Source organism: Lathyrus oleraceus, chromosome 7 (genome assembly GCF_024323335.1).
Source record: "Lathyrus oleraceus cultivar Zhongwan6 chromosome 7, CAAS_Psat_ZW6_1.0, whole genome shotgun sequence".
NCBI lineage: Eukaryota > Viridiplantae > Streptophyta > Magnoliopsida > Fabales > Fabaceae > Lathyrus > Lathyrus oleraceus.
Window position 1 is genome coordinate 508,400,751 of NC_066585.1, and position 12,936 is coordinate 508,413,686.

Here is a 12,936-nt window from a genome sequence, read left to right on the forward strand (position 1 = left end):
AAAGATAAATATAAATAGTAGCATAAAATAATATCAAAGACATTATAATAAAACATAAAAAAAAATATATGAGATGAGAGATTAGAGAAGATGAAAAAAAGAACATAAGAGATGCGAGATTGAGAAGAAAAGTGCAATAAAAACGTACTTGGAAGAGAAAATAGTAACATAAAAGATAAAAAATAAATAACATAATAGAGGACTTATTAGAGTAGAATAGGCGAGACCTATATGGAAAAGAAGATGAGAAGAATGTGTGATACTACTATGAGAGATTTAAGAAGGTTGAAATTGAAACCCTAAGTGTGATTAAGAGAAAATCATTTGTAATTGTAAGGTTAAGGCATACTAGGTTTGGGGTTTGGGTTGGATGTGAGATAAGTGAACTTTGGGTTGTAACATAATGCGGTTTGGTTTGGTTTAGTTCGGTTTGCAAAATACAAACCGCAAACCAAATCAAACCATGCGGTTTTATTAAAAAATGACCCAAACGAATCCAAACCAAATGCGGTTTTTTGCGGTTTCGATTTGGTTTGGTTTGGTTTGCGGTTTTCTATTGGGTTGGTTTGGTTTTGAACACCCCTATATAGGAGTGTGACCTTGGATTCCACAGACTTCGCAATTTTGAGTTACGGCAACCACAGTGGCTAGAGGTGATACATTTAGACTTTCAATTTTCTGGGCAAGAGCATCCACTTTTGCATTAACATGATCAAGGCTACTTATCTCGTACATGCCACTCTTCATTTGAGGTTTTTCTACCATTGTTCAGTCGCTTCCCCACTGATAATGATTTTGGGCCATGCTTTCGATGAGTTGATAAGCGTCAGCATAAGGTTTATCCATAAGCGCACCACCGGCGGCGGCGTCTATTGTTAACCTTGTGTTGTACAAGAGACTATTATAGAAGGTATGAATTACTAACCAGTCCTCTAAACCATGGTGTGGACAAAGTCTCATCATGTCTTTGTATCTTTCCCATGCTTCGAAAAGAGACTCGTTATCTTTCTGTTTAAATCCATTTATCTGGGCTCTTAACATAGCTGTTTTGCTTGGAGGAAAATATCGGGCAAGAAAGACTTTCTTCAACTCATTCCATATGGTGACTGAGTTGGAAGGAAGAGACTGAAGCCATCTTCTAGCTTTATCTCTTAACGAGAAAGGAAAGAGACGAAGTCGAATTGCCTCTGAAGTGACACCATTAGCTTTAACAGTGTCAGCGTATTGGACAAATACGGATAAATGAAGGTTTGGATCCTCGGTAGGATTTCCAGAGAATTGATTCTGTTGCACTGCTTGTAATAGCGAAGGTTTAAGTTCGAAGTTGTTTGCTTCGATTGTGGGTGGAGCAATACTCGAATGCGGCTGATCTTGCGATGGAGCGGCGTAATCTCGAAGAGCACGAGCTGGTTCTGCCATCTCGGGTATCGGCGAAGGAAGAAGATTTTTGAGATCAGGAATTTCGATTGCAGGAAGATTGTTTGCAGCACGATACTCTCGAATTCGTCGTAAGACTCGGAGATATCGTTCAACGTCGTTGATTCGTAAGTAGTACGGTTCGCCTTGTGAGCGAGTGTGTGGCATACAAATCAACGAAAGACAAGGAAAAAAAATGCCTTAATCTCTACAACGTAACAAAAGAGTTACGATATCGACTAAACAAAAGTCCCCGGCAACGGCGCCAAAAACTTGATCGCGACTTTATGAGTCGAATGGGGTATTAACTGCAAGTGCACAGTCTTATCGCGTAGTTTTAAAAGATATCGATCCCACAGGGACTTATGAATCGATATACCGTTTTTCTAAGGTTACTTCGTAAAGCTAAGGCGGATGATGCTTTGTTGATTAGAGGGAAAAATAAAACTAAAATAAGATCTAGATTAAATATCAAATAAGCGGATATCGGTATGCAGTTCGTCGTAATTAGGGAATCAAATCTTCGTTGGTTTCGTAGTTTTAAAATAAATCTTTTCAGTAGACACTATTGATTTAAAAGCCTTTTCTCAAACTCTCGTTCTGTTGAATAGACTATGACTTTATATTAACGTGCGCTGTCACTAATTAGTTAAGTCCAAAATCACTTTTTGAAAATAATAGAATCTATAGAAACTCTTTTTAAGAAAATGCTAACCATTTAAACACCCTTATCTCAAACTCTCGCTCTGTTGACTTAGATTATATAATTAAACTTAAATGCTTAACTCTCGTCCTCACATTTAACCTTTAAAAATAATTTTTGAAAATGATTAGAATTTAATTAACTCTAAAAATTGCTTTCGCCCTGATTTAAAATTAATGTCCAATTTACACTGTCCAGTTAAAAACTCAAACCATCGTTCTATTGATTTTAACTTCTTTATGTCTTTTACTCTCGTACAAAAACCTTGGTATTAACTCTGTAAATTGAGACCATAAAAAGAGTGATTATGTTTTTAAACAAAATTAAACCAACTTAGTTTTGATTCCTTCATTCCGCTTACTTTACATACCGATATCTAAGTTTATTTAGCCAGACATGCTAAACAAGCCTAAACAATAATTATGCTTACATACAGCCATATCAGACAGACAGTATAAATAAATAGCAGTGCATAGCATATATAAATTTAAACAATAAAATTAAAGAACCTGTAAAATTAATAGAAGTCTTGATTATTCCTAGCTTCGATGCTTGAACTCTCCACCACAAACCGGTTGGATTTGTTCTTACAATCTTCGATCGGACAGGAAAATAAAAACGAAGGAATAAAATACTATGATCTAACGTAAGGTTAGATCCAGTAAAAATTACACAATAGTTTCCGGTGTAGAAACTATTGTGAGAAAATTAATTGAATGCTTTAAAATTGACTGGAAAAGAAAAGGAAATAAAAATTGCTAGGAAAGTAGAGTGCTGGAAAATAAAAAAAACAGTAAAAATAATGCGGTGCCGAAAACTGGAAAATTGAGCGAGATCTCCAGGGTTCCATAATTGGTCCTATTTATATTAATCCATTTTGTAACCGTTTCTTCCATTCAGTAGGTTTCCTCACGTCAACTGATCAAGCGAAGAAAGAGGAAGAACGTGCTTCTGTTACGCGTCAAACCCAAAAATATAGGAATGGGGGTGTGACGTTCGTCACACCATTTGTTACGCTCGTAACACAAAGCAGGGGGGCGTGACGCTCGTCACACCTTGTGTGGCGGTCGTCACAGTTTCAGCGCTTCTAGTTGATAGTTGTGGGCTGGGCTTTAGTGGAATTGCTTCTCATCATCTTTTTGCACCTCCTTTTCTTTCTTTTTCACGTATGCTTCAAATAATGTTGCCTGAAATAAATAGAAGGAAAATACCAAGTAATATCGCATAAAATAAAATAAATCGAATCAAATAATAATATAATTTAATTAAATCGAGTCCAAAAATGTGATATTATTTCATGTTATCACCTACATGCAATGTCATTTGGAGCATGCGTCATTGGAACTGGTGCCTCCTTTGAAAGTTCATTGGATGCGTCAGTTCAACTGGTGCATCAGTTAAAAAAGTTGATTATTTTGGTAATTATTTTGAAAAATTGGTTATCTTGGTATTTAAATTGAAAAACACGGTTATTTAAAAAAACAATTCAATAAAATAATATCAATTATGAAAAAATTTAATATCACAATTATTGGAAAAAAAATAATTTAAAAATATTTAAAAAAATATATTTATTTAGAGATTTATATTTAGTGATAATTTAAATATTTCAATAAATTAGTATATTTATTTCTTTCTCTTCATTAAATCTATTGAATTTCTTCCTTCTTGCACCCTTTCTCTTATTATTCTCTCTTCTATATTTCTCGTGAACCAAACAGAGTGAAAATACCATGCAATGAAGTATGAATCGCGCGCGAAATATTTATTTGCCTTGTTCCTTGAAATTGAACCACGTACTTTCCTTCCTCTCATTTCGCAACCTTTCCCTCACTCATTCATCTGCAATCTTCTTCTTCCTTCCCATGGTTTCTCCCACCAACCCTATCCCCTTTCCACAAAATTCCCCAACAATTCCATAATTCCACATGCGTGGCATGAAATTTCTAGATCCATGCCACAAATCGTATATCATAAAGCCTAATTTTACATATTTTCATCAAGATTATTGGAGGTTTAGGGAAAGGTGAAATAAGATCAAGGATCTACATGATCGATGTTATTGTTGTTCGTTGATTTTTGTATTCGGCGGACTCCATACCATTTTTTCTGATGGAATGGAAGATTCAGCTAGTTATGGGAATCATGATATTGAACAAGTTAGTTTCATCAAAGGTTTCTTAATTACTGGTACTTAGTTATATATGTCTATTATGTGGAGACCTAGATTGATACTAATTGAATTGAAATAGCAATGAAATGAGATCACTATCATGTTTTTTCTGGATTTTTTTATGTTTCTAAGTGTAGATAAAAATGCCGGATTAGGGTTTTAATTTAGAGGAATGTGTATATGTTTTGGTACTATAGTCAAATCTATGTCATGATTTTTTTCTCTCTTTTGGGGAATGATGGCTTAGTTTGTATTTAGTAGTTCTTATAGCTCTTTTTGGATATAAATTATTAGCTCTGTAGCACCTGACACCTTTTAAAAAAAAGATGCGTTTGAGTCAGTGTCGTGTTTGAAACCGACGTTGATACTTGTGATTATATTTAATTTATATATATTTTTAAATTATTACTCGTGTCGATGTGTCAGGTGCCTGCTTCCGGTGTCCCTGCATCATAGATTACTAGACTACCCATTGTATTTTGTTAATAATATTTTGCTTTATTCAGAAAATACTATAGGTGATTCTATTCAGAAAACATAGAGGTTAGGTTTAGATAAAGACATTATTTATGATAAAACACTGTGATGGGTTTGATTCATGGAACCGATTTCAATTAGTGAGATAAGACATGGTGGTTGTTGTTGTTGTTTGTAGACACCCATAGTTTAAAGAAAGACATTGTTATTTAAAAACCGGGGGAAAGGAAAGCCAAAATTTTGCCAATTGTGTATGTTAGTTTCACGTTTGGAGCATCCATAATTGATTCTGAACGTGTACAATTGATTTTTGACATGTTTGGTTGCTCTAGGGTATAATTGATTATGCTTTTTAGAATTGATTATTCTTGAAGTTATGATTTTTAGCGTTTGAGTCTAAAAGTTTTTTTCACTGAGATATATTCTTTAACCCACTTTTGCAAGAACTTATCCAAACATAAATCACTTTTCATTCAACTCACTTTTGACCAGAATCAATTTTACAAAATTAATTCACTCAAAATCAATTTTTTTCACCGTAGAACCAAACACACACCAAGACCATCACTGTGGGATTGTACTGGAAAATCAAAATTACATTCCAGCATTAGATATGCTGAGTTCCACCTCTAGAGTAGATATGCGCATGAGTATGGTTTTAAGTGGTGGCTGTGGTTATGCTGCAAACTGTGATATTGTGGTAAAATGTGGGAAAATGCGGCTGTTGCAGTCGGAACTGTGGTTGTTATGCTGTTCTGGAGACCTCTAAAACCATTATATTTCGACTGCAATTGTAGTTGTGGGCTGAAATTTAAAACTATATGATGAGTACGCGATATCTCTGTACGATCATTTTCAGTTTTATTGGCATTATTAAGATGAAACAATTTGAGTTTCTCATAGAAAAGAATCTAAACTGAAAATTACTGTTGTTTCATGCACAGAAAATGCTCAGTTAGAAAATTTATTTTTGTTCTAGGATGATGACTGATTTTGATGGTCATATTAACAAACTCTTAAAGGCATCTTATGTTTGTTGTAACAACTTTGCAGGTTTTCTTCAGATGATATTTGCTACCAGAAACATATTATTTTTCATTTTCACTTCTTTATAATAACAGGGTATGGTTGCTTGATTTGGTAAGAAAACAATTTAAGTTCATAATCCATTTAAGTATGTAAAATTTTATTTGAAGAAAGAAAATACATTTGAATTTTGCTATTGATGTATTTTCCATTTATAAATTGAGGTAGAGAGAAATGTCAATACATTCTTGGACTTCGTGTTTCAACACTTTTGTTTGGTGAAATCCCACTTAATAGAGTATTGAAAAGAGAATGTCAGATTGTAAATATTCCTAGTATTTCTCTGTAGATGTACTGCTTGTAAGCCTTGAGCCGTTTTCACTTTTAGGTTAAATTTTGCTTACAGTTTGCAGGATTAATTGATATGGTTTCTGCTCATTCCTTTGAATATTCCAAGGATTTGACAATTTACCACTAAATTTACCTAATTCGTTAAATGTTGCATTTGTTTGAATCCATGCTATGAAATGCAACCTTTCTAACTGGTGATGTTTTGTATAACCAGGAACTGTGCATCACAGATACTCGTTTACAAGTCTCTATTTGTCCTTATTCAGGATGGCCATCCTTTAGAAGCAAAACTACAGTTAGCTTCAGGCATTGTTCCTGGTAAGCTCAGATGTGAGGTTAGAACTTGCAAATATGCAACCAAGGGCAAGTACTGGAGCTGGTTACCGTTTTAGTGTATCTAGTACGCCTAGCAATTCAAGTGGAGGATCTGATCCAGATGATAATGAGTCACAAGGTGAGGTTTTCATATGGGGAGAGGTTTTTGCAGACGGGGTTCCTTCCAAGACAGATGTGTTGATCCCTAAGCTGTTAGAGTCGCATGTTCTTCTTGATGTTCGTAACATTGCATCTGGTGTGAGTCACCTTGCTATATTAAACAAGAAAGGGGAGGTTTTTACTTGGGGAGAAGAGTCTGGGGGTAGACTTGGTCATGGAATTGATAAAGGTTTTAGTAAGCCTCATCTAGTTAAGAATCTTCAAGATGTTACTATGGATATTGTTGCATGTGGAGATTTTCATACATGTGCTGTGTCTAAATCTGAAGAATTTTTCACATGGGGTGATGGTACACATAATGTTGGACTTCTTGGACATGGTAATGAGGCTAGCCACTGGATACCAAAGAGTGTCAATGGCTTTTTGGATGGACTTCAAGTTGTATCTGTTGCATGTGGCACATGGCATTCAGCATTGGCAACCTCAAACGGAAAATTATTTACCTTTGGTGATGGAACATTTGGTGTTTTAGGCCATGGTGATCAAGAGAGTGTATTGTATCCAAAGGAAGTACAACTATTAGGTGGACTGAGGACTATCAAGGTTGCTTGTGGAGTATGGCATACTGCAGCTATTGTTGACGTTGTTTTTCAATCTGGTTCAAATGTTTCATCATGGAAACTTTTCACATGGGGTGATGGTGACAAACATTGTTTAGGCCATGGAAACAAGGAAACCTATCTTCAACCGAAACGTGTTTCGCCTCTTATTGAATATAATTTCCAGCAGATAGCATGTGGACACACCATGACTGTTGCTCTCACTACATCTGGTCATGTATTTACAATGGGAAGCACTGAAAATGGTCAATTAGGAAATCCAAATTCTGCTGGGAAAGTACCTACTTTAGTCCAAGATAAGTTACTAGGTGAATTTGTTGAGGAAATATCATGCGGAGCACACCATGTTGCTGTTTTGACATCAAGAAATGAAGTATATACGTGGGGAAAAGGTTCTAATGGAAGACTAGGACATGGTGACACAGATGAGAGAAAATCTCCTACACTTGTGATAGCCTTGAAAGATAGGCATATAAAAAACATCTCATGTGGTTCAAATTTTACATCTTGTATATGCATTCGTAAATCGGTCACTGGAACTGACCAACCTATTTGCTTTGGATGTAAACAAGCATTTGGTTTAACAAGAAAAAGACACAATTGTTACAATTGTGGATTGGTTTTCTGTCATACATGTAGTTCTAAAAAGTCATCCAAAGCTGCATTGGCTCCAACATTAGAAAAACCTCATCGTGTGTGTGATATTTGTTATACTAAGCTTAAAGTTGTTGTTGACACCAATGATCCTTCAAAGTTAAATGGAAAGGCTACTCCTTCTCACTGTTCCACAAATGGTAGGGAAAGATTAGACCAAGGTATTTTAAGGTCTACAAGAACTCTGTTTTCTTCTTTTACCGAACCAATGAAGTACCTTGAAATAAGGAATAATAAGCCTGGAAATGGATATGGTTCTACTTCTTTCATGAGAGCTTCTTTAGTTCCATCTCTTTTGCAATTGAAAGATATCGCTTTTCCAAGTTCATTGAGTTCTATTCAAAGTGTTTTGAAGCCTTCTACTCCTCCTAGTTCATCACAAAATTCTACATCCCCATACACATGTGGATCAGGTCCTCCTCCACCATATGTCAGTCAAAGATTTTCTGGTGGTCTTATCAATAGTTTGAGCAGGACAAGTGATGTTCTTAATAAAAAAGTTTCAAATTTGCAGAGCCAAGTATGTTTAGTCGGTCCCATTCTAAAAATAGAATTGCAGAGTTTTAACAAACTCCAACTGTTCGGCAATGCACGATTTTGTACTAAGTGTTGTCAAATAGTAGCTATAGCAGAACAACATTCCGAAACTTGAACAAAAAGCTATTTTCTGCTATCTGCGTTTTGACAACATTGGCAACCATACCTTTTTGTTCATAAACTTGCGGAAGTATAGTTTCCACATTTACAAGTTAATACATATTTCTTTGTTTAGATTCGAGGATTGGAGGAGATAAGTGACATGAAAGATGTGGAAATTCAGAAGCTTCAGAGAAAGACTACAGATGTTATTGCCTGGGTTGCAGTGGAGTCTTCTTGTCATAGAGAAGCAAAAGAATTTATTGAATCTACTAAACATCAGGTATCTTCAATATATATCCTTGGGACATAGCTCAAATCATTGAATTAATCATAAGAAATTAATGGAAATGGAATCCAAAATCATGTAGTAAGATATGGAGATTAGCTATATTGAATTAAATATACAAAATAAACGTTTCTATAGCTGTACAAGCCAATGACTAAAATATATAAATCACCAGTAGTAAGATCCTGTGCAAGAGCTCAGAATTACAGGAAACATAGTTGAAAAATTCTTCCACTTGTCATTAGGAGGAAGATTTTTCTAAGAATAGATAAAAGATAGTAGATAGATAGATAGGTGGCCTGCACCTTGCACTTCAAAAACAAATATTTCACCTTTATCTATCCATCTCCTACTAAAAAACTAAATAATGTAATCATATTTAAAATCATTAATCATCATCCTTGAACACGGTAGAAGATGAAGATGTTGATAAGTGAAAATATGTGCATATGCAAGAATCTTTCAAATACTTCTTTATCGTCCTATTATAATACTTTTAAAAGAGTTTTTGGTTCTAATTTTTCTAGAGGTGTTCATTATTACCTTAGATGAGTCTATCGTAACAAATAAGAGATTTTTTTAGGACACTTCTCTAAGCTGTGTGGTACGAGATACGAGTGTCTGATACCGAGACACGTATAATCCGAGGAGTTTTCGTGCTTCATAGGTTCAAATTCATATGGATTCCACTTTTAGTAACATATACGATATCCACATAATTTAGTGGGACCTATTTATAAAAAGTGGGACCAATTTGACTTCCAACTAATAAGAGAGAGTATTGTAAAGAGTGTGTTAAAGAATTTGTACGGCCATAAAACTCACTAGCCACATGAGACATAATTTATGAATGAATGAGCAATTATGGGGCAGCAAAAGTTGGCTGAGCATTGAGGTGAGAGCAGTTATTGTGAGAGAACATGACAGGTATGATTTAATGAGCCATTGGATTGCACTTCAAATTGCTGGTCCAGATTTATGTTAGAGATTGCCAGCTAGATTGTTGATCTTTTCTACTAATGACCGGAAAGTATTGGCTCTCATGTCAGAAACATGGCTGGAAATGGAACTCTAGAGGGCCGAACTTATGCATAGACGAGAAATAACGTGGCAGCATGTTTATGACTGCATGACATATAGGAATGACTGCTTCTCCTGTTAACAAACCGTTACGTTGCGGCCCAAATCACAGTTTGGGGCTATTTTTTAAAACCATGTTAACGGGCACCAAGGGATGCGTGTGTCACTAAGAAAAATAAGTAAGAGATGTTAGTGTTCATTAAAAAAACAGAATGGCGTGAGTGTCATTCAAAGAGACTTTAGGGAAGATGGCTCATGTAGACTAGTGCAATTTTCCCTTATATTTAATGTGATACATACAACTGATAAACTGAATGGAGAAAAAGAAAAGAAGATAGCTTTTAAAAAGAAAGATATAATGAATAAGGATTTTTGGTTCCTTGTCCTAAATAGCTAGACTTGTTTTTCATTTTCAGTTGAAGGAAATTACTGAGAAGCTACCAGCAGAAATTCCAGAAAGTAATATTTTGAGTACTATCCATACACGAGCTGAAAATTTTCTGAAAGAATTATTTGAATCGGAAACATCAGAGTTGGAGTCCAAGCAAGAAAGTGCACCTGACATATTTGCTGCAGTTAATGATGACACTTCTAAACTAGAAAATGTCAGACTAGTAGAAAATGCCGATGTTTTAGAAGTTGACTCTTGTCTAGATGAATTAAAGTTAGAGTGTTTGCAACAAAATGCACATGACATGTCCGCTGCAGATAACAACGCCTCTAAATTAGAAAATATCAGATTAGTAGAAAATGGCGACATTGTAGAAGTTGACTCTTGTCTAGATGAATCAAAGTTAGCGTGTTTGCAACAAAATGCACTTGATATATCTACCACAGCTAGTGGCAATTTTGAACTACAGGATCATAGACTAGATGAAAATGCCAACATTGTAGAAGTTGACTCTTGTCTAGATGAATCAAAGTTAGAGTATTTGCAACAAAATGCACATGACGTATCTGCTGCAGATAATGATCCTTGTCTAGATGAATCAAAGTTAGAGTGTTTGCAACAAAATGCACATGACGTATCTGCTGCAGATAATGATCCTTGTCTAGATGAATCAAAGTTAGAGTGTTTGCAACAAAATGCACATGACGTATCTGCTGCAGATAATGACTCTTGTCTAGATGAATCAAAGTTGTGTTTGCAACAAAATGCACATGACGTATCTGCTGCAGATAATGACTCTTGTCTAGATGAATCAAAGTTGTGTTTGCAACAAAATGCACATGACGTATCTGCTGCAGATAACGACTCTTCTAAACTAGAAAATATCAGACTAGTAGAACATGCCGACATTGTAGAAGTTGATTCTTGTCCAGATGATATAACTACCTCAGATAGTGACACTTCTAAACTGCAAGAACACATTCATGAAAAGATTGACAAGACTGCAAGACGTGATCAATCTGAGACTGGAATAAATGTTCGTCATGAAAGTAATGGATCGTCTATATCTTGTGTTGGAGAAGTGATGTCACCCCAACGTTCAGAAAATGGTTCAATATCAGGGGACAGTTCAAGAGATGGGAGTCTACAAGAAACACAAGTCTTTGAAAAATTTGAGTCTGGTGTTTATGTGTTACTCAAGCTACGACCTGATGGAATCAAAATTTTTAAAAGAGTTAAATTCAGGTGAGTTGCATGTTTCAGTGTCTGTTTATGATTGTTCCATTGACTTTTATTTGGTCTCTTTTACCCTTGCTATTTCTATTTCTCAAACATTTTTTATTCATTCAATGTTGCAGCAAGCGAAGGTTCTCTGAAAGTCGAGCAGAAGAATGGTGGAGCCAAAACAAAGGTAGAGTTCTTAGGAAATACTGTCCACGCCATCAGAAGCAAAATGGATCATGTAACATTACATCAAATGTTAAAGAAAATATTGAATCATCGATTTCTTAAATTTAAACCTTTTCTTCCTATAGGCATCACCTTAGTTTGATGAAATGATTTCACTTAGAAGGATCATCAATCTAGTGGAAAGTAATGTAGCTTTAACTTAGGCACATTAATTGAGAACGTGTAGATATTTTACAACACAATAGGCATATAATCATGTATTCAATGAGGATAGGAATAGTAGTCAGGTAGAAGAACATGTTGATTTATATATAGGAAAATTAGCATTTGATTTGATTTTTATCAATCAAAGAATACAACATATGGTGTGATACTTGTGTATATATAGAAAAATATGTGTTCACAAAAAAATAGTATATATATAACAATGTGTTGACATCTTAAATACACTACAGAATTCTCAAAAGGGTTACATTATCCATTCCATGAAAAATAAAAATAATGCATCTCCAAACACACTTAAAATACACACACCTCAGCACTTCGAGTCACCTTCATTTTATCTAAAATTAATTCAAAAATACATTTTCCGAATGAAAGATAGATCTACTTCCATAAAAGTACTAGTGAAAATTGAAATCCAGTAATTAAATGGTGAGAAAACGGGTCCAAAAAGTAACCCCTGCATTAAGCCATTCTTGTACATCACCTTCACACACCTCCTGCATTATGCCATTCTTGTCCATCATCTTCACACATTTTTTTTCTAATCACATATTAAAACCCAAATATTTCATAAATAAAAACTACACACATAAATGGTTTTTCATAAATAAATACCTTATCTTGCATTTGCGAAGGCATTAGCAAGTGGCTGATTTGAAAAATATATCGGTCACTGTTTTTTAGCTGAGTGCAAATATCATTAAAAAATATGTTGATAAACAATGATTTTTTTTAGAAGTTCAGGGAAGTTCTGAAAATGCGGATTTTTATTTATTTATAAATTGATAAAATTAGTTGGGTTTGAAAATGTATGTTCAAAAAATGTGAAAGGTAAAATCGGATGGGGTGGATAAAATAAGGGGAATTTCTTATGACACCCTATAGAATGCAAAAATACTATGAAAAATTGAAATTGTCCCTCAGATTTTGAAGATGCATTTCTAGACACACCATGCACCAACATTATAGCGCACCAAATAAGTTTCACCTTAGATGAATACTAAAAATTTTTTGGAGACACATCTCTGGATATTTGCAACAAATTTAATG

At 34.7% G+C, this 12,936-nt stretch overlaps 1 protein-coding gene and 1 non-coding gene across 6 annotated transcripts; both read left to right on the plus strand.

Annotated features, from left to right (window-relative positions):
• The first annotated feature begins 934 nt into the window (after positions 1 to 934).
• LOC127108626 (small nucleolar RNA R71) lies at positions 935 to 1,041 on the plus strand. Its single transcript, XR_007796152.1, has one exon. It is a non-coding gene; the product is annotated as a small nucleolar RNA R71 (small nucleolar RNA).
• A 2,757-nt stretch (positions 1,042 to 3,798) lies between these two features.
• On the plus strand, positions 3,799 to 12,025 carry LOC127108117 (PH, RCC1 and FYVE domains-containing protein 1). 5 transcript variants are annotated; one of them, XM_051045531.1, is made up of 6 exons: positions 3,799 to 4,309; positions 5,823 to 5,909; positions 6,361 to 8,375; positions 8,628 to 8,774; positions 10,277 to 11,496; positions 11,610 to 12,025. In XM_051045531.1, exons 3-6 carry the CDS (start codon positions 6,498 to 6,500, stop codon positions 11,761 to 11,763), a joined length of 3,399 nt encoding a protein of 1,132 aa, XP_050901488.1. In that variant the 5' UTR covers positions 3,799 to 4,309; positions 5,823 to 5,909; positions 6,361 to 6,497; the 3' UTR covers positions 11,764 to 12,025. The 5 variants fall into 5 exon arrangements, with proteins under 5 accessions (XP_050901488.1, XP_050901490.1, XP_050901489.1 ...); XM_051045533.1 differs by having other exon boundaries at positions 5,823 to 5,891; XM_051045532.1 differs by having other exon boundaries at positions 3,799 to 4,278.
• The last annotated feature ends 911 nt before the right edge of the window (positions 12,026 to 12,936 follow it).

Bases quoted from the DNA above. Each gene is read 5' to 3' on its own strand.
- LOC127108117 (XM_051045531.1), top strand. From the start codon at position 6,498: ATGCAACCAAGGGCAAGTACTGGAGCTGGTTACCGTTTTAGTGTATCT. The intron at 8,376-8,627 runs GTATGTTTAGTC...TTCTTTGTTTAG, and splicing joins TTTCAAATTTGCAGAGCCAA to ATTCGAGGATTGGAGGAGAT. The intron at 11,497-11,609 runs GTGAGTTGCATG...TCAATGTTGCAG, and splicing joins TTTAAAAGAGTTAAATTCAG to CAAGCGAAGGTTCTCTGAAA.